Here is a 22,500-nt window from a genome sequence, read left to right as displayed (position 1 = left end):
AAAATGATCACGTGTTGAGGTTTTTTTTAAGTTGTATTAGCTTTGTCATACATTTATATGCACAACAATCCACTTTATGTTAACTTGTCTCTGAACTTACATGTTTACATGAAACATTTGCAAACACTCCTTTAAGTAAACTGATGTAACCTGGATTATATTTTCTATTAATATAAGAAAGAAATGTTGTTAATTAGCTGACGAGTTGCAAAAACATTGTTTAGTCAACATGTCAGTATTTCAATAGTTTACAGCCCAAATACAAAACAACACTGTGATACAATATATATGTAGTCAACTGTATGTCTGGTTCAGGTTTCAGGGACAGAAAAGTCCAGTGTTACTCAAGAAGCAACATGTTTCCTCAACCAGAGTGTTTTTGTTGCTGAAACCACAGAGAGGAGTCTGGATCTGAATCCAGGACTTCACCACACAGAGACTCTGCTGTGACACACGAGTGTTCAGGGTTTCGTCTTTAGCACCGGATGGTTTTTAAGAACAGGACGAACGGGACGGTACAGTGACACAGATTACATTATAATAAACATCGGATCAACAAAGTATAAGAACTCCTAAACCGGGCAGCGGTTACATTCGACACCACACAGTAACTGGAAAACAGAGTTTCTAGGAGACAGGATTATAAATTCATGATAATCCAACATGTCTTTGGATGATTCAGTATGCTTCAGATTGTCCAACAGCTTCTGAAACTCTCTTTCTAACGATGGATCCGTCAGGATATCCCAACAACTGTAACTTTATCAGAGTCCATCAAACACTTCCGGTTAAGTGAGCAGCGTAACATGTGCAACACCACGAGAGACCGTTCAAATCCTCCTTTTCTAGCATCTTCGGTGTCTGGCCCGTCTCTACGACAGCAGGCAGTCATTTTATCATTTCTTCTTCTCGTTGTTTTATATTCAGATCTATGAGTCATATTTAATTACTTAAATCGGTGAAAGGTTTAGCTACCAGAGCCAAAATGCAGAACAATGTGTCTGTGGTGAAATCTGAAGTTGCTGGAGGTTTTCTTGGATCCACATTCTTTATATGTGTTTACAATCCAGCCATGATTTCATTCCATCCTGATTGTCGTACTGTGATTATTGTGCGTCCTCGCTGGGAGAAGCATCCATCCTCTGTTTCTCTTCTCGGGGTTTCTTCCATTTATTTGGAGAGATAACTTATCTGCGTCAGGGCTCTGAGGACGGAGGGCGTCAGACTGTGATGCCCCCCGGCAGGCAAGTTTTATGAGATCAGGCTACAAAAATAAAAATGACTTGACTTGGCTGAATCGCCGCCTGCCCACTTAAGCAGATAATTTCTGTCTGGACAAAAAACCAGGAAGCTCAAGATTCATATTATGACTGCGTATAAATAATACAGAGATCCCGGGAGAATAAAACGCAGATAGGGAACGTGTACGGGTGTTACATCAGCACGATTTCCCACATTATTCCCCTGATTATAAAGAAACAAGAGGCTTTATTCAGACACCCCACACAGAGAGAGAGAGAGAGAGAGAGTTGTGTAAGAGATGTTACAAAAGACACACTTCAAAGAAGCACAACACAGCTCCCTCTGGTCCTTTTGTTGCTGTGATGTAAGCTCGTCTGCCAACACACACACATTCACACACTCACTCCTTCTCTCCTGCTTCATTTAACTGCAGCGTTCAGGCTGGATGTGACACATAACTTTCTAAAATGTGCACAGAGCCTGCACGTATGCACGTTCAACGCCAAAGTAACTCGTCAGAAGTCGAGAAAAAATAAGAAAAAGAAGAGCAAATGAGGAAGCACGAGTAAAACCAGGACACCCTGAGGAGAAGCTCTGTGAAATGTCGACTGGGTGGAGAGACGTTAACTCAACCTGAGCATGTTGAACGTCCTGATGTGAGCCTCCGTCAGGCTGCGCGTTAACATTTGCATTTTAAAGATATTCAGAATCAGGGAAAAAAAAGCAGCCGCGACCCCGATGCATCCATCCTGCCTCCCCACCCTGCAGGACGGAGGTTTAGTCCATGAATTATTGATCGTCCTCCAGACATCATCCTGTTCTTTTGTGTGTCACCCACAAAAAATGAAAATCGAACAAATGACAGTGGAGTCCCACCGCTGGGCGAGTCTGATCTGTGGCTCTGTGTTTTCAGCACCACACCTAAAGGCTGAGGCCAATGGAAAAGTTCCTCAAGATAAAGGACAACTAGAGGTCACCAAACAATCTCAGACCGCACAGAAGATTGTAAATGTCCAAAGGATTTTTTCCCACGAGGTAACGTCTAAATTGACGGTTTGACTTCTTCTGATTTCCCTGAACTGGTAATTTTGTGGACGACTGTTCCATTAAGACTCCTGAGCGTGATTGGACGTCCACTTTAGGAGCTAGACTTGATTATGATTTGGGATACTTTCCTTAAATAAGGGTGTTTGGATAAAACACCTACATTAACTTGTCAAAAGCTAAACTCTGAGTCAAGAATGACTCACAGTTTTGAATGACTCAGAGTTTTGGCGAAAAGTTTGACCATTACCGCTCCGTTCTGAGAGGGTTTCACAGCGGTGGAGGTGGAGGTGGAGGTGAAGGTGGAGTCGGGGAGGCCGAACATGAAATCAGTCGAGAAGATGTCGTTAATCTTGAAAGTTGTTTGCTGCCAGAAGTTTGTAACACGTCCAGCGAGTCCTCATCAGAGGAATGACTGCAGAGGTCGAATGTGAAAGCAGCGGAGTAAAACCCACACGTTCTTATTCGACCGAGACCTCTAGTGGCCGTAGTAATTATTACAGCAGCAAAAGAGGAAGTCAGGCAAAGTAATATAAAGTAGTGACAAACTCTGCATAGGGAGGAGGACAGGGTGGATGGCTGGGTGTCCCAGCGGCAGGCGTACGGGACCTTCAGGGGCAATGTTATGAAACAGTTGCGGTTTTGGTTGGGATGTAATGTCATACATCAGGATTAGGCACTAGAACTACTTGGGTATTTTACAAAAAGTAAAGGACACAAGTTAAGAACGTTACATACTTCAAAATAAGTCAACATTTACTTTTGGCTTCACAGAGATGGATGCTACGCCAGTGACCGCTGGTCAAGTTTTTGTTTTTTTTAACTAGACGTCTGGACGTTTCTCAGCAGTGTGTGTGATGACAGAACCAGGGATTTTACGCCAAAACATTATGTTTGGTGTAAAATGCATGCACGGCGTTGTCACAACACAAAATTGAAAATTGATCATAAAGAATTGAAGGTTTCAGTATATCTGTGGTTTGCAGATACGTACGTTTGCCATTGGGTTGCATTAAATGTGAACATGTGTCGTAACAAGCTGAGTGGATGTTTCTCTGGGAGGACCGGCTGCAGTTTTGATATCTTGGAGAAAGTGACTGAGCTTATTGACGAAGGAGAAATGCTGCCGCTCTTAATAAGACACAGATCCTATTCATCAACCTACGATGAAACCTGGGGGACAACGTGGGAGATACCAGCAAAGGTGGATGAAAAAAAAGGCCTTTTCCCTGACGGTCTGAGGCAGGTTCCAGCAGGCCTATCCATCTGGTGAGTCTGTCCAGGTTATGTCCTTGCCGGGTCACATTTTAACCGTTAATCTGAGTCTCATCTGCTTCTTAGTGCAGCACCAACCATCACCAGCTCTGAATGAACCACTGCTCCATGGAAAGGAAACCTGACCCCTGAGCAGCAGCTTTAATCACTGCTAGGACCAATATGTCGACCCCGGCCTTAACACCGTGGCCCTCAACAGACCAGTACAACCTCATACACACAGACACGTTGACCTACTGACATTTATACACACACTGGCCCACAGACAATGACCTCAGCAGACCGGCTTGGCCCCTTTGCAATCAGCCACACACCTGCTGTCTGACCTTCCCTCCGTCCTCATAGAGCCTGATTGATCCTCCACAGCATTTTATTTCTGCAGACGTACGCCAAAGACTCAGGCGGGTTAAAGCTACAGCAGCCACTACGACACTGCTGGTGCCCTGATCCATAAAACACAGCTGCAGCCAACATCTCAGGTCACTCCTCAGATCTCATCCAACGTGTCGTACAGCTGGACGAACGGCCTCATCTGGTATCAGGAGGTACAGCTGACTGTGCAAATGTGACACCAGACGAAAGAATATCCATGAATTGTCCTCGTTATAAAGCTATTATCTCCATGAACATAAAAACAGATGTGCTGAATATTCCTTTGATGACTTTTACATTTTTTACTTAAAATTTTGTCTGATTTGGAGGGTCTGCGGTCTAAACAGCAGTGTGCTTCAGGGCCTGGAGGAGTACATATCCGTTCTTTGTTGGTTGGTTCGTCAGCAGGATGACACAAAAACTACCCTATAAACTTGTGGTGTTGCTCTGGATGAAGGGACGGATCCAGGATTTTTTTTTCTCGCTTTCTTGAGCATAACGTTATTCAACATTTTGGTTCATTTTTCAGTGGATCTCTATGAAAGAAGCCAGGCGTATTCAGGTGGCTTGTTTCTATGAGTGAGAATACAAAAGGCAACACAAATGTGCGATGCTGAAAACCTGTTGTCCTCTTAGATAATGTGCGACTGCAAAGGGCCCGACAGGCAGCAGCTCTGTCCCTCAGACATGATGGGAAAATCTCCTGACATCCTCGACACTCTTCAGCAGCATCTTGAAGGACCACAGTGTCCAACGTTGGCAATTTCATTACGTGACACCTTTAAAAGTTTATTCTATAAAATGCCAAAACAACACAGGCAAAAGATGACGAGGGTCAGGTCAGTACAGCTACATGAAGCCTCTCTGGACTTTAACCTTCATCAGACATCAGCTCAGTCTGAAGCTGCCTCACCTCATGTGCACTTAAACATATCATACTTGACCGTGTTTCACCTCAGGTCCAAACCCTGTTAGTCCAAGAAAGAAGGTTGTTTTTCACAGCCTTTCGGAGAAACGATGCTGAGGTCTGAGAAATCTCTAAAGTGTACACAGCCCGGTCCATATACACTGAACCAGACCGCTCACATTCATACCAGCGCTCTCAGCTGCGACCGTCCAGCAGAGGAGGAATGCAAAAAGAAAAACATCATGAAACCGCCGTGTTTTGTTGCCATAAACTCTGTACATCCAGACTGTAAACTAAGCTAACGTTCAAGTTGTTATTTCATGCTTCATGCCCAATTTATCACAGCAGCTGGGGCAAAATGTTTGTGTTGTCCACATACTTTATAAACCAAACATGTGTTTTCCACTGCAGCTTGTGGTTCAGCGAGGGAAGGGAAAGGGAATGTCATATTTCCAGTGTGGGAAACGTATGGTGAAGTAAACTTCAGCCACTTTGTCACCGAGCAGAAAATCAACTGACGGAGCAAAGATGAGCTCTGGTGTCATTTCTCAGCACAAAAGACGGCGAGCCACGTGGCATCATATCGCACGATGACTGACCACAATATACTCTCCAACACCTACAAGCATCTATTAAGGCTGCGAGGTGAAAGAACATAAGAGTGAGTGCACACGGTGTGTAAAGATGGAGAAGAGAGATCGGTTCTGATCCTACCTGGTGCTGCCTGCATCTCCATGAGACCTCCTGTTGCAATTAGAGCCTCCAAGATCCTGACGTGATGCTCCGGGTTCACATCCGCACTGCTAACACAAACACACTGCGGTCACATTATAAAGTTCATATGCAGAAGACAGGGAATATAGCTTTTAATGAGTTTACTTGATCATCTGTCTGGTCAGAGACAAACAGAGACAAAGGCACAATCCTTCACCTCCACCTCAGAAGATGCTGAAGACGCCCAGTCACCAGGATGTAAGGCAGCTTTGTAAACCACAGATGCGTCCAAGGTTGACATTTGTCCCAAATGTGGCATATCACGTTCACATTATATGCTTATTAGCTGGCTTTCACATCAGTGGCTGGAGGGGACGGTGGTGTTATTACAGCCAACAAGGCCTCAAAAGGACCAAACGCAGTTCAGGTCACACCAGTGGATATCTTCAGGGACACTCGGGGACATTTGCAGCCATTTTTCACAGGAAAATCTGTGATCATGGCGACCGAAACAGGTATTTTAAGCCAAACCATGATGTTTTTCTAACCCTAACCAGCATTCAGCACAGAAAATTTAACCTAAAGAAAGTTTTAACATCTGTGGTTTTGCAGAAATGTATTTAGCTCACATTTATTCTGGCCGCTGGGTTGGTTGAAAGGGTCCCGTTTAATATGAGAGAGCCGATATCTGACCTAATACATGCAGGCACGAGGCACATCTGGAGTCAAATGCAAAGAATCTCGTTGAATATTACCAAGCTGGTGAGATACTGAAGGGTCTTAGAAGACGCCTCGAAGCAACATTTAGAAGGAAAATGGAGTGAAATTGCTCAGAAGTCTCGCTGACTTCATCATCATCACAACAAAGATGAACTACCTGCTGTCAAAGCCTCTACTGAAAGCTGCAAGAGTTCAACCTGAAAGACATGAACATCTGCAAATTCAGATGAGACACCTCAAAAATGACCCTTGGATGTCGCAGGGATCTCGACAGTGATCGGTTATCGTCCCGCCAGACAGATGATCAAGTAAGAAACATCTACTCTCTTCTTTATCTGGACACATGCATCTCGGATCATGCACTATTAGTTAGTGAGAGCTCAGCGGCACCACTGAACAATGTCAGCACGAATTGAATTTCCTTTTATTCTGTGCCTGAACAGCAGGACGACTGTTGCGAGACTGAAAACAAACTGCGCTGATGGTGTGGTAACATAGAAACACAAGATAAATAACCTGAATATTACCAAACAGTGCTGCAGCAAAGGCCAGAACATGTGAGAAAATGTGTGACCATCTAAACACTTGCAGATTGCAGCGTGTTCTCCCAAACTATCAGGAATGTGTAAACATTTCCACACGAAATAATCTAACATGGGAGCTGGCTGTAATAGCATGGCATGCTATGAAACGCCGCTATGGTCTTTATCCTCCTGTTGTGCACGTCAGAGGTGAATTTGGTCGATCAGGCTTTGCAAACAATCGCTGCTTCTGACTCACTGACTGCCTCCGCTACATCCCCGCTGCACACAACGCCACAAGGAGAAATTCCTCTGTAATTTCTGGAAAAACAGACGCAGGCGAGCTTGTGCAGGGTACTGAGAAACAAAACAATACCATTAGCCTCGTTAATGCCGTTCTCTCAGTGTTCAAACATCCAGCTCCTTAACTGCAGGATGTTGATGTTGCAGCGGAGCCAGATATCATGCCTGGCTTTCCTGTCAGAGCTTCTACTGCAGAAGTTCTGATTGAGATTGTCTCGATCCAACAATGAAGATGCTGGATTAAAGACAATTTTGCTCGTTTGATTCGAGTTTTGTTCAGGAAATGTTCAGTGTGTTTAATTTGCCACTTTCAGTGTCCTGCATTCAGCCAGAAAGTTACTTTAGTTCTCTGGCTGATTCACAAATGTAGAATCAGATGGAAATACCCTCTCTGCCCACACGCTGTGGGAGCGTTTTGCAAGAGAAGTGACTGTGATTGGAATAATTAACGGGTTTTATGCAAGAAATGGAAAGAGAGGAAAGAAATAGATGATAAATGCCGTTTCACAGCTGGATGGAAAGAACCTCTCACAGTTTTCTTTCACGCTTGATTTTCATGTTTTGATTTTGAGCTCAGATTTGAGATAATTCTTTAAGGACCATGAAACGCACAAAATTAAATGTGCAAAGATGATAATTTACCAGACAATTAGACTTTTTAACTGACATTTTGCTGCTTAAATCTATCCTCTGATAGACGTGATGATGAATCAGCAGTACAACTAAAAGTCACAGACACACTGTGGTCGTACAAGTTTAATACAACTCCTAAGATGCATTTTAACTCGCAGAGGTCTGAATCCTGTAGCGTACGTTGCTAACAGCGAGCTGAAGCTAAAGACTGCACTTTGAATTAACCTGATAAAACATTCAACAGCTGTGATCGGTTCACTTTCACATTCTGGGTCAGTTCTGGATGAATGTGACTGGTTGTTGATTTCTTCTACTCGTAAATATTTGGATTTTCTGCAGCTCTGGTTTGTGACTCTGATTGGCTTCATTCCTCCAAAGCTTTGCCAGCTAACAGCAGCTTAGCTTGTGTTTTCTAGCATTTAAGATTAAAGAGACAGCTGAGTGTTTCTGTGGTCAGTTTTTCAGTCCATTAACTACTAATGGACCCTGAAGCTTCAGTGATGACATGTTTTATCTGTACAGGCAGAAACTTTTATATTCTGTGTTACAAAGCTGACAAAAACATGCAAGAAAACACAATCGAGGGTGAAACCTGCGTACCTGAGAGCAGAGTGCTTGAAGACGGCCTCGGCGAAGGCCTGTCCCAGCAGCCGGGGACCGGTCTGACTGAGCTGGCTGACCCGGGCCAGGTGTCTGCTCAGGTGGACCAGGAGCTGGTGGTTGGCCTGAGGGATGCTGGGAGAATCCAGGATCCTCTTCAGCCTCTCCCCGCACTCCTCCACACTCTGACTCTCTACAGGACAAAAACAACAGCAGAGTGGGGTCTTCAGAGCAGTTTCCGGCACTCGACCTCGGCTATAAGCCATCACAACATGCCTTATAGTCCTGAGAAGAGAGGATTTGTGCATTATCACAGCCAACAAAGCTGCCAAATGGACAACTGCAGTTTGAGTCGCACCGCTGGATTTTTTTAAGGACACCAAGAAACATTTTCAGACGTTTTTGGGTTGTTTTTTTTTACGGGAAGTCGGACCATCTCCAGCTGTGACTGCAGCGACCAAAACAGGTATTTTAAAACCAAACCATGATGCTCTCCTGACCCTAACCAAGTGGTTTTGTGCCAAAACCCATCCAGAGAATAAACACAGTGTTGTGACAAGAGAGAAAGTTGCACCATAAAGAAACGTCCAGTTTTAACTTTAACTATTTATTTATTTATTCTGGTGATTAGAGAAAAACAAGAGTACATGTCTGAAAGGACGCCACAGATTCACGTCTACTTAACTGGTGATCCTGTGATCCTGTACAGCATTTTGTTTCCTGTGAGCTTCAGATTTTACTGCAAATTATTCCAACAAAGTTTATAATCTAAAAGTCAGTGGATCAGCTGTGGAGATTTCGAGCGAACGGTTTCTCTCTGGATCAAACATCACATTACATGTGGATCAAATAAAACCTTGCTGCATCATTAAATGTCCAGTAATCAAAGTAAGATGGAAGTGCATGCACCTGTGTGCTCAGCTCCTGGTGAACATCTGATCGGACACCCTGGATGCTGCATGCATATCACATAATCACATCAAAAGACATTTCACCATCTCAGTCAGACACAGTGAACACAGAGCAGACGTCCCCGCTGCGCTGCACCTCCATCAATATCCATCCGAGCATGTAGCCAACCGCTAGCCGACTTTGAGGAGATCTATGGCCTTGGCAGGACATCAGTAATTTGAATTCAGACCCGGTCCAGCAGCCAGCTGCTAGCCAGCTAGCCTGACAGACGCTATGGAGAAAATCACAGGGGTTTGCTACACGAATGCTTGTAAAACCGACACAGCGGGAGGCAGCGCAGGGGATAATACAACTCCTTTTTTGTGTTAGCCGGGGTTCAGACAATGGGCCGTGTTTGAAGAGGACCAGACGTATTGACGAGCGCTCTCACCACAGGCCCCTTTACCACTGCAAACAAGCTGCAAACAAGAAAACATCTGTGCCCGAGCCCGCTGTGTGCCGGGTTTATGACGGGGGGAGGCTCAGTGGGAGAGCACAGACCTGCCACTGAACACCAGACTGATCAGGTCCATTTATCTCCGTCTGAGTCTGTGTGTCTGCGTACGACTGCATGTTTTCATACTGCAAGTCTGAACTCATCATAAAGTTCAAAATAAAGTCAGAGTTTTCTTAACTAAAACTAATTAGGACTCATTTTAAACTAAATTCTCTTCTCTATTCATGCTGCGGTGTGTGTGTGTGTGTGTGTGTGTGTGTGTGTGTGTGTTTGGGCCTGGCAGTAATTGAATATTTGAGTGGAGCTGTGTTGTGTGAAGTAATTAAAAAACGAACACAATGACTTGTTTAGTCAAAGGAATAGTTTTGTATTTTAGTAAACAGGTTCACCAGCTTCTCACTGAAAACACGGTCAGCCATGTTGTCACAGCGGGGTTGCCAGGCAACTAACTAAAGTTACTGCTCATGACACATGACTGGATCACAGCTCAGTGTCTGACTTTGATTTGACTATTTTGTGATTTCAACAAGAACAAATCTTTATGCTTTATCTGCTCTCTGTCTGTAAAATGTTTCCTGTTGACTTTCTGCTGCTCTGCATTAATGAACAAAACTGGTTCTTTGCACTGCTTCATAGTAAAAGCTTTTAAATGACTACGTCAGAGGGGAATTTTATTGTGAAGAATTTAAAGGGAGAGTCTGTTTCATTCACAGCAGCAAAGTAAAACCATTAAATCCACAACCAGCCTGCATCTCTGTGATGTCATAATGTATTTGTGATTCACTGCTTTATGTCGCCTGAAGCTTTAAGTGCAGAAACCTGAGGAGCATGAGAATGAACCTGATCACGATAAACTTAAACATAAATGACCTTAAATATTAACCTCTCATATACGGATCTTTAGATTTTTAGCTTCAGCCTCATTTAATCATTGTAAAGACAGTAATCAGTAAAGCTTATAGAGTCGTGTTAAATTAGATTCAAACACTCAATAGCCAAACTACAGCTCAGACAGTGTGAAACACATTAAAGCCGAGTCAAAGTGAACATTTCTGTCTTTCCTTCCAGTCGCAGTGGATGAAGACGAGGACGTCGACCTGCTGCTGATAATAATCTGCACACAGGAGCTGAACTGAACCTCAGTCTGACACATGAGCAGGACGTATCGAGTGATTTGTGCGTTGCAGTGCTGTACATGTGTACATGTTATATCAGAATGCTGATATGTATTGATTGATCATGTGAGGTATTAGTGTATTTGGCCTTCTGTGCGGGAACTAAAGTGTTCACATTGATCCCAATAACACAGAGTGCCAACAGAGAGCAGCCGGACGGACCGACCGACACGACGACTGACTGTTTATCTGACAGCCGGCTGATTGGATAGATGATAAAGTGGCTGTAAAAAAAAAAAAGCCTCCATATTCTCAAGGATCTGGAGACACAGGCTCAGAAAACCGTGTTCGTGACCACTGATGACTCATAATAACACCAACGTTTAAAACATCCAGCCGAGAACAAAACTAAATAACATCCTTTAATGTTTGCTGTCTGTTTCAGTGACTTTAATACAGGGAAAAGATGATTTTCCACGTGAATGTGTGTTAAATATAATATACGTGTACGAGCCTCAAGTATTTATCTCCGTATCTCTTCTGACGTGTTGCCATGCTGCGAGCTGCTGTCCACAGGTCAAAGGTCAGACAGACGGACAGAGAACAGAGGTCGAAAGGTTTCAGAGGGAAAAACTTCAGGTTTCGAGAGCAGCTTCGTTTAAAAACCATTAGCGTGTTCATGTAGCGTTAATCACCAACAATGACTTCAGCGGATCGACACCTTCTGCCGTAAAGCTCAGAACCTCACACAGTTAAAAGATTCAGATAATAAAAACAATCGAAGCATTTTCATCCTTCGTCCTTTTGTTTAGGTCACTAGTTCCTTCTTTATCTCTTCATGTCGTCCCTTTGTCTCTCCCCACCACAGCGCCCGGAAAGCACCAGAGGACGTTTTACTTTTTTCTTTTGCTTATTGAGTCTTAATCCTTCAGATTTCCCTCCCAGTTGGTTCTTGCTGCTGACGGGAACAATGTTTCTCAAAGTTTTGTTCTGGTTTTGTTCTGGTGACAGCAGAATAAAACCTTGAGCAGCGACTTTGTCAACCTGCTTTTTGAGTGTTTCATCCTTTTTGACTTTATTCAACATCATTGTTAGTTTTTATGTGAAAAACTGAGTTCAACCCTTGAACATAATTTCTGTTTCACCCACCGAAAGATGAAGAATAGTTTAATAATGTGTTGAACTTCTCTGTTTCTTTATTATATTCAGGCCTTGAGCTTCTGTCAGGAACACAAGAGAAGAGGAACAACTGCTGAACGTACAGTGAGCGAGGTGATGTTATCTGATTTGAGGTTATTACAGACATTAGGAGCTTTTCATAGTTACTGATAAAAAACATCGACTCGGTTTATTATATTTCAAGTATTATGAAACATTTACATAAAAAATATCCATTTAAAATGTTGAAATTATGATATTTAAGATCATTCTTGTTGCTGTACAGGAGCGAGGGGCAACCAAGGAAGTCCAGGGACACTTGAGGTGAGTGTGTGTGTGTGTGTGTGTGTGTGTGTGTGTGTGTGTGTGTGTGTGTGTGTGTGTGTGTGTGTGTGTGTGTGTGTGTGAGGTGGGCAGGTGGGCGGTGATGGATGGCTGACAATCTGCTGCAGCCTGATGGGGGTCATGGAAGTCACCTCTCTGTCTGACCACTGCTGATCATAGACGATCACTGCTCTCTCTCTCTCTCTCACACACACACACACACACACTCACACACACACACAGACACACACACACACACACACACACACACACACACAGACACACACACACAGTCCTTCTCCCTCTGTTATTATAGATTGTGTTTGACCCCGCTGGTCAATAGAGGTCAAGGCTGGAGAGGGAACTTGGCCCGTCCATCTGGTCCCTCCAAGACTCTGGGAGACTGGACGACTGGACAGTGGGGGGTCGGGACCGTCGTCATCACTGGACTATTTCATGAGTTTTATCATGATAAGATAAAAACACTCCCTGACTGATAGTTAAAAACATCTCAGTTACAGTAACGAACACACGCGATGTCGTTTGTTGTCTGTTTTTCGCAGCGACTCTCATTGGTCTGGATGTGAGATGCACTTGTTGTACGTTGGAGAACGACGTCTGCCAAATAAGTTCAAATTAATTGCATTACAACAAATCCATTAGATGCTCGATAGCAGATCCAATCAGACGACCACAGGAATTAGGTCAGTCGTTACATTAAATGGTTTTAGGTTACAGGAACATCCTGTTAAATGAATTGACTTATTATCCTCCAAAATGCTGCAATTTCAAGTTCTGGTTCTCCAAACTGTCCCGGAGGAACAGAGGTCTGTGATTGGCCGGCAGGATTTTGTCTCAGTTAAGGTCCAGGTGGATCATTTCAGGTGTGAAACTGAGGAATCAGAAAGCGATGGAGAAATTTCAAAGCACGAGGAGAAATAAACATAAAGATTAGCAGCCGTGCTGGAGGTTTAAGGGGATTGTAGTGTTGGTTTGTGGGTCGTCAGCGGGTCCAGTATCTAAATAACAGTGGGCCTAAATCTCAGCAGTTCTGGCTGGATTCCCATGATCCTGTGCTTTTTGTCTCTGGTGCCACCAGCAGTTTGAAAGTATTACGTGTCTAGTACTTTACTTTATGACCTGCACAACCAAAAACACTTCCATCGGCCTCAGCTGACTTCATCTTTCATGCTAATCAGCAAATGTTTGCACTGTTTGTCTGTTCATTGTTGACGTTTCTGACTTTGTTGTGCAAAGGGTGTTTTATTTTGAAAATCGAAGGGATGCTCTGTGTCGTTCCTGTCTGGCTCGATCTGCTCGGTGCAGCCTGACGCGGCTTCTTCTCAAACGCGCCGTGGCGGGCGAGGTGGGAACAACGAGCATTGTCTAGCACGGCCATGATCGCGTCTGGCGACCGTGTCGTGGCCAGAACGTGACGCAGACGTGACCGGTGGAGTCTGGTGGTTATAAACAGGTGACAATGATCACAGAGCCTCTAGTTCACACTGAGATTCTTGGTTACAGACGTGGTCGCTTCGTCAGGCAAAACATCGTGGTGGACACAACTGGCCAATCAAATGAAATCAGTGGAGACAGCAGTGCACCTCCGCGCCCTGAGCAGAAACTTGGCCATACTTTAGCTTCTAAAAACCACGAGGAGAAATGAAAGGACACACCGGATCACTGGGAGCCAATGGTTTAACTGTCGATACTTTTTGGATCGGCCTCTGAGTCGTATTATCTTCAGGATTTGAGGAGCTCGGGCATAAACATTTTGTCCACATACTTTTGGGCTTGTAGTATTACCAAAAATCAAAACAAATTACATTTTGAAACAATAAAGAGGAATAACACAGACAATGTGAGTTCATCGGAGTGATGATTGGATCCTTATAATCCCATAAAACACATCCGTTCGTCCTGCGTCTCGTCTCTACAGGAGTCAACACGGTGACTTGCTGCATCAGCGTCTTTCCGCTGAAGCTCCAGATGGACAGTGGTCAGTCACACTCAGCCAGCTGGCCTTTATCCTCACAGACGATGACCTCGCTGAGACCATTAGGGTTAACTAACTCTCGCAAAACTAATGAATGAGAAAAGACAGGGAGAGGATAAAAAATAGGCATCAGGGAGGGAGGGAGGAAAGCAATGAATAAAAAAGACAGAGGGCAGAGGGGAGGAAGTGTGGAAGGTCTCAGATTAAATTATTAAGATTAGTGACTCAGCGAGCAAAGACAGACGGAGGACGAGGACGAATGAGGGAGGCGTGAACCCTGACTCTTAAATTTAGAAAATAAAAATATCAAAAATCACAACCAGCCTCACATTCATGCTCCTCTCCTCTGCAGTTAACATCACATGTGACAGCGTCACGTCGCTCTGCAGAAAAAGCTGGGAATAATAAAAAGTGGGAAATGGCACCGCCCTCATAACAAAAGGCTGATTGTGGTCAGGATGCTGCAGGAACAGATGAGAGCAGGATTACAAGAGGATTACATCCATCTGATGACAACAAATGTAACTATTCTGCTACGGAAAAAACCCAACAGAGCGAAGACGGGCCTGACAAAGACACTGATTGGACCAATTTGAGGGTTAAGAGGAGTTTGACGGTGTGATGACGCACAAAAGCTTCATTTTTATATTTCATTTAGCTTCTAACATCACTTTTTGCTGCCAGATTTCACATTCAGATGGAGATTTGCTTTTTGTTTTCCCACCTTTAAAGACTGAACGATCTAAAGAAGAACTTTTATATATTTTTTGAGGCAGCTGAGCAGAATCAGTGTTGGGTCGATGATAATAGTCCCAGTGGTGCGTCGGGCAGGCGGGAGGGCTGAGAAGGTATTTTGAAATCCCTTCCACCTTTTATTTCTAACAGATTATGGGAATTTCCCACAATGAGCCACTGCCTGGAAAAGTGAACGCAGATGAAACATGTGAGAGAGCGAGTCGTCTCCCAGAGAGCGGGACAGCCAGAGGACAGGTAGCAAAATAAAAAGGAATGAGGGGATTTTAACTGTTACAACATCCACAAAGCTCCGGGATCAGACTCAAACGGGACAGACGGTAACCTTCTTTATATGAGGCAAATTACTGATCCCATCCATATGGATTTAATAACAAAGACTGAGACTACTGAGCTGAGACTAATTCCTCTCAACATGGCAGACGAGGCTACGAATCAATGAACTTTACCTTGAATATAAACTGGATATTTTAATTTAGGAAAAAAAAGATGCAAAAGCTGAGCTGAAGTGACTCGAGGCTCGAGACAGACTCTCTACGCTCCGGGACCGTGAACAATGCGGACGGTCGTCGCCAACAGAAACCGAGAAGAAGAGGAGATCAAGCTTAGAGCATTAGAGAAGAACATGGAGGCAGCAAGACGAGCTTCCTGTGTTTGATGTTTTGGTGAAACAACAAGAGAAAAGTCAAAAAGAGGAAATATCACGTTCCAGCCATCTTGTTCTCCGGAGCACGCTCGCTCGCTGTACTCGCTGTGTGTAGAGTCGCTCAGGGACGTCGGCCAATGACGACGTTAACGCCACAAGAACGTTTTCAGACAAATCAAACTGTGTAATCTTTTTAGTTATAAACTGTCAGTTACGTAAGGAAAGTGAAACAAGCAGTCTATTAATTCAACTATTTTATAATTGTAAGTCACTTATGAATCAAAGATGCTTTTCTTCATATTGTATGATAAATCAAAAAGCTATCGTGTTTTCTGCTGGTGAACAAGTGATTTGAAGACCTCTGGTATTATGATTGGCACTGAATTATTTTTACTATTTTTGGCCATTTAAAATAATTTAGGATGAATCGGATTAATAAATTATATTCTTAAATTGTGTGTGGGAGTATAACAATTGAAGATTAATAAATAATAAAGGTCTTTTTTAGGGTTAGGGTCTGTAGACAGGGTGAAGGACGTCGCAGCTTCGTCAGCTTCAGTCAGTCAGTGGTGACTGTTTGGTGACTGACTCACAGGACTTCATGTCTCCTGGGTGGAAGCTGGTTACTCCAAAAAATTTGAGGAGAACAGGAGGAAAACAGAGTCATATTATTTCACACTGGTAGCTGGAACATGTGTTAATGTTTTATTTGAACCAATTATTATTTCATCCTTCTTTCCTCCTCTGCATCTACAGACCAGCCTCCCCTGGTGGACGTCCTGTGTCTGACCAACCCGACCAGACTGTTCTGGCTGGAGGGCCGTCTCCAGATACAACATTAAAAAAGCATATACGGCGTTTCTGCTGAATATGTGCAGCTATATGCTCACTGAGGAATATTTCCAGTCGAAGCTCTGGTCTGTAGACCGGAGGGCAGTCGAGGCAGCTAATGAAAAGAAGAAACAGGAGAGGATGGAAAAGATTCTCAGCATCCACCTTTTCAGGGATCTCTCATTATGACTGCGTGACTCGTCCTCACAGTGCAACTGAACTGTTTTATAATACCGTCTAATTTCACAGCAGGAATCACTGGATGCTCCTCGAGCGACCCATCCCTTAATAAGAAGTTCAATTTCAACGGGCTTGACCTCAGACAACCGGCGCAAAATACTTGCTGCATCCTTTCAAAGTGGTTTATCCCGACTTAAAATGTTTCCATGAATAAGTAAAATAAAAAAAGGGCTGTCACTTAACGGGACGAGTACCAGGAGAGAGAGAGAGAGAGAGAGAGAGAGAGAGAGTGAGCACTTACATAATTGAGGGGGTTTTCACTTGGAGATCATGTCGGGGAGCTTAGCCCAGTAATATTTTGGGAGAAAGGCTGCAGGGAACTTCCTGCGAGCTCAGACGATGCCTCTGCCCTGACGAACACACACAATACACACTCGTCTGTCTGTACATCTGTCTGATCGTCTTTGACTCGCTTTTATTTGCACACAGCAGCACGCACACCGCCCAAGCCGAGCACGAAGCACCAAATGTCAAGGTAGGGTTCATCAAAAATAGATAGGAGTGAGAGTCCTTAAAAGCAGGAGAGAGGAGGTCCTGCTGGGCGAGGTGGGCGGCAGGTGAAGGGGTGAACAAACAGGTCAGCTGTGTAGAAAATTTGAAAAAAAAAGGGATTCGCTGGCAGCGAGACACGTCTCAGCTCAGAGCCTGTTTTTATATAATCCAGAGCTGTCGGGAGATTAGAGGAAATTTGATGCTGACGAGAGGCTACAGCCTTGTCGTCTTTACATCCAGATATGGCAGGAATCTGTCAGGTGTGACGAGTGTCGGCACTCATGCCAAGTGACAGAGGCAAGAAAAAAAGGAAAACACGCCCCGAGCTCAGATTGAGCTTCAGAGTTTCAGCCTGCAGTGCGTGAGAATGTAGAGCAGATGACTGAGGATGCAGCTGGAGGCCTGAACTCACACCAGCCATGACAACGCTGCTTAAAGCTACAGCAGAACCAACAATCTGAGATTTTATTTGGGTCATAGCTGTGTCGGGTTCGTCTTCAGAAAAGTTTCCCAAAACTTAACTTCGGCCTTAACTGGTTGGATTGTGTTCATAATCACTTCCCACTGTAGAAAAAAGAAAGAAGTTCATCATCATATCACGATGTCTACAGTGAAACATCGGGATGGACGATGACATCATTTGGTACGAGTTTGAGGCAGCGTGTCCCCTCAGTGTTGTCGTAAAGCAGCAGTAGCGTGTTAGCTTAGCACTGTAGCCGCTGCTGTTTCCCATGAATCTCAAACTGTGTCTCCCTGCAGAGGAAACTATCTCCTGTTACCACCGACATACTGTACATCCCTGTGCCGGGTTTAAAAGTGGGTCACGATGGTACGATGGTCAGGGATTAGTAGCCGGCCCAACTCTATTCCACGTAGATCATTTTGGTTTTATCTGTCGCTGCCTTCACCCCAGTTCATTGGAGGAACATGGATTTGCAGTCACATTTATTTCCAGAGAGAAAGTCCCGATCGCTCTGAACATCCACGGATCAGCATTTTACCAGTTTTATTCACTGACACTTTAATACGGGTTGACAGTGTGTGTGTGTGTGTGTGTGTGTGTGTGTGTGTGTGTGTGTGTGTGTTGCAGTGCACCACACTGTACCTTGAGCAGTGTAGACCAGCTCGCTGTAGACTGTGGCGGGGATGATCGGGGCGGGCAGATCCTGCAGGAAACCTCTGAGAGCATCAGTCAGAGGAACCACATCGTACTGATCCAGGTCCACTGAGAAGGGATCTGAGAGGACAGAGGACGGATGGGAAGAGAGTTTGAGTATCAGCATGTCTATTAGTCAGTTTCCCACAGTAAGCCTGATGATCTTATTTATTTTCACGTTGTGCTCGTGTTTCACTGAAAAGGAACTGAAATGAATCACTGTGGAAAGTGTGAACCCACTGAGGAGTCACCCAGGAGTCTGTGGAGCTCTGAGCCTCGTGTTTGGCGTCACGGCTGTCTTCATCTTGTTTTTGTGTTTTTTAGCCAGAAGTGACCATATTTGGGTGAGAGGGTGGATCTGGGAGGATAAACCTGGTTGGCACTGACTGAGAACCAAGAGACACACCGTGGTCGTCTCACGCCAACCCACGTCCTAAAGCTTACCCTGCTTTATCACCTACTTTACACATAATGTACAAAATGAACGTCGTGCTGTGTTGAAGACAAAACTGGATCATGGCGATGCAGCGACGATGGACGCATCGTGTTTCCTATAAAACAGTGTCCGAGGAAACTTTGGGTGTCGAGCCCTGACATTAAAATGGCTCCGGGAAAGGAACCAGCTGCTCGCTTGTTTATGTCGGTGCCGTTAACAAACAGGGCGACACAGTAACGCCCCAGTTTCAGTGTGTAAGTTTATAGCTTGGAGGTCGTTGTTGTTTCAGCGGGATTTGAAAACAGTACATGTCGAAAGTGGAGGGGAGGAGCGACTCGGTCAGCGGTGCTCAGTGTGTCAATTCTCACGGTCGGTTGTTTCTGGGAAAAAGGGGACGCCGTCGCTGAGCAACAGATAAAAAGATGCTGAGATGTCCAACACATGAAGAGAATTCACACATCCGTCCGTCTGTAGACAAAACACCAGATAACGAGCCTGCGAGTGTCTGTGTGAGCGCTCCAGCTGATTAGCAGAGGACGAACCACCCGGCGCCAGAGGACGTTTGTCCCGTCCTCCATCTTTCACCTCAACCTTCCCTCCACGTGTCCTTCTACCATCTCTGCTCTCAGCCTTCGTCCCCGAGATTCACCTCGTCCTCTTCCTCCTTGACCTTCCTTCTGTTATCTCTAATCTTCCTCCACCAGCTCTGTTTGCTCCTCGTTCTCTTCCTTTTTCTTTTCCCTCCATCCTTCACCTTCCTCATCCACCATCCTCCACCTCAGCTCCCCCCTCAGCACCACAGGCACCAGAACCCCTCTGGAGTCAAAACGGCTGTTAAATCCCATTGATCTGCCCGTCTAACTAATGCCTGAATAAACTTAACCAATCACCACAGCCCAGTAAACCACCAGGCCATTAATATCAATGGATGACCTCTTCACACGAGGCCTGTGTTATCGTGCAGTGATTTGTCTGGAGGATTCGATCATCCAACACTCAGACAGAGCAAATGTTGGTGTTGTCATGGGACCCAGGTCCACCAAAAGATATTAATACACTTTTTCTTCTGTGTGTGTGTGTGTGTGTGTGTGTGTGTGTGTGTGTGTGTGTGTGTGTGGAGGGGTATTAGAGCGTAAAACAATTTGATTCCTGAAGAGCAGATAGTAATTTGATAATTTGAGAGAGCTGTGTTTTATGAGTCTGGGGCTTTGTGCTGGCGATATTAACGACAGTGGTGATGGTGCTTTATTAGTTTGCACTTCTGGCACAAATGATGCCGCCGATACCGGCTAATTATGATGCCTGCCGCGATTTCCACTGGGGAAATTATACAGCCGAGCTCCTCTTCTCTCTCCCTCACTGAGTTTTGCTGTTGTTTGGATGACTCTGTAAAATCAATCTTGAGAAGGTGTCTGACATCCAGACGGGAGACGTTCTGAGTCGGTAACACAGAAACACTCATTTGGGTTATTTGAAACTTTTTAAAGTGCGCTCACAGCAACAATCATCACCAGCAACATGTGCGTTAACCTTGAAGCGCTGGCTGTTTGAGCTTGTGTTCTTGTTTACTGTCTGTATTGACACTACGGGCTCTACTCGGTTTGACTCTGCAGCTACCTGCGTGAAGGTCTTAAAGCGATCACGCTCTTGTCTCGATCCTGCAGTCCTGTCAAAGGATCATCGCTAAGTGAAAGTGAACACATGAAACAGTGAAACACAGCAGATGTTTGAAGAACAAACAGGGCGAGAGAAACTAAAGAGGTTCAGTCAGAAGCTGCAGACGTACTGAGAGTGACTTTCTCTCAGGTTTCCTGCACAGACATGAGTCCGGTATCGATGTGAGGGGAGACGGCTGCTTGTTACGGGTCGGCTGCGGTCGTAAACACGTCAAATCCGATTATTATCACAACCTGATTCTCCCAGTTATCAGATTATTGTGCTCATGTTATCAGTCAAACTATAATCACAGATTTACAGGCAAGAAAACAGGACACTGTACATATATACTGTATAACATACTGCGTATGATATCATCTTTTACAGTTGTTTAGGGCCTGACTGACCTATATATCAGTCTGGCTGATATTATTGGCCGATATTGTCCAATCACAGATATGTCTGTATCCACGTATATGAGCCGATATGTGTCGATAAGAAGACTTTTATTTGAAGAGATTATAAGGCAGAAGAGTGAGTCTGGGGTACTTTAGTGTTCATATGTGCTGATGTAATTGTAGACAGTTTAATAACCACATTTGAGGCATCATTGAAAAAAATGTGTGTATATTGGCTGAAACATCGAAATCAGAATGTCTGCTCCCTAATATCAATATGTGCTGGGCTCTGCTGTGTGTGTTGCATAGTGACGTGGTCTTATGTGCAGTTTGCGAGGTTAATATCGATGAAACATACATGGAAATATTTAAAAATCTTTCTCAGGTTGAGCCCCTGCTGCTGGTGAGAAGTCACACTGATCCTCTTCTTCACGTTGGTTTTGAGTTAATCAGCAGTCGCTTTTTCCAAGCAGGGCTCTGTTTCAGACAATCAGCAATAAAAGTCTGAAAAACAGGCTTTTCCACGGAGCAGATAGTGCACGTATGAATCCAGACAATGTGTTGGCCGGTCATGAGTTAGGTCTGACTTCAAAGAGCGGACGGAGGCAGCGGCGACAACGGCGGCCTGTTCAGGACACATTTTGCTGAGACATGTCTGTCGTTCCCACGCCGACAGCAAAATGGCACGATTGTTCTGAAGGCACGCACACGATGTCTTTGAAGTCACTGGGTTCATTATTCAGCTGTGAGGGAATCGGACGCACTTAATCTGACACAAATAAAAAACAAGAATTTACGGTGGGATTTTCACAGAATATCTGGGAAAGACTATTTCTGATCCACGATTGAAAATGCAGACGGATACTCCGTGCAAAAACAAACAGCAGCTGCTTGTTCGTGTCAGACACCAAGAAAATTGATGTCTGATATCCGAAACCACCTGATTAATTGGTGGTTTATTTATCTTGAGTCTGTCTGGTCCCTGCTGGCATTAATCCACGTGTCCTCTGCTGCCCAGATGTTACGTCAGAGCCGAATGTGAGCGACCCAGATGACCTTCTGGTCGGCCGGGCCAGGCAGAGATGGGCTGAAACATTACTGCAGGGAGACAGAGACAAAGCTGATGTGTTGCTACTCATCAGGTGACACAAACACGACTCAAATTAAATGCTTATACAAGTCTATACATGTTAGACTTTATAAGGCGATAAAATGATGGATATTCAACGCTGCTCTGTTGCGCTCTACAAATCAAAATGTGCTTCTTAAAAATGGTGTAAAAGCTGAAGTAGGATCAGTTATCAGAGGTCTGGCCTCGGGGTGAGAGAGGTGCGATGGTCGGGCAGGAAGGCTGAAGTCAGCAGGGCGACTTTAACCACACCTGATGAAACAGAGTTGTGTTCTGGGGCCGGAGCCAATGCAGCATCATCACACCGCTCACTGAGGGACTGGGAGCGAGAAATCCCCCGATCAGTTCGATCCTCTCGCTCTCTTTCTCTCTTTCTCCGTCTCTCCATCCTAAGTTTTAACTCTCCGTCTCTCTCTCCTCTCGTTTCCTCC

At 44.6% G+C, this 22,500-nt stretch overlaps 1 protein-coding gene across 2 annotated transcripts in view; it reads right to left on the bottom strand.

Annotated features, from left to right (window-relative positions):
* pik3r3b (phosphoinositide-3-kinase, regulatory subunit 3b (gamma)) overlaps positions 1-22,500 on the bottom strand; it is a 182,318-nt gene that overhangs the window by 81,779 nt on the left and 78,039 nt on the right. Inside the window, exons 5-7 of one of the 2 annotated variants that reach the window (XM_084356152.1) lie at positions 18,400-18,531; positions 8,332-8,524; positions 5,555-5,640 (exon numbers count right to left, since the gene is read on the bottom strand). In XM_084356152.1, the coding sequence (XP_084212278.1) occupies positions 5,555-5,640; positions 8,332-8,524; positions 18,400-18,531 (411 nt within the window). Of the gene's footprint in view, positions 1-5,554; positions 5,644-8,331; positions 8,525-18,399; positions 18,532-22,500 lie in introns of both variants that reach the window. The other variant, XM_084356151.1, reaches the window with a different exon arrangement.

This window comes from Pagrus pagrus (assembly GCF_965226575.1).
Source record: "Pagrus pagrus genome assembly, chromosome: 6".
NCBI lineage: Eukaryota > Metazoa > Chordata > Actinopteri > Spariformes > Sparidae > Pagrus > Pagrus pagrus.
The sequence above is the reverse complement of the archived record's forward strand: the minus strand, read 5'-3'. Positions and strand labels throughout refer to the sequence as shown.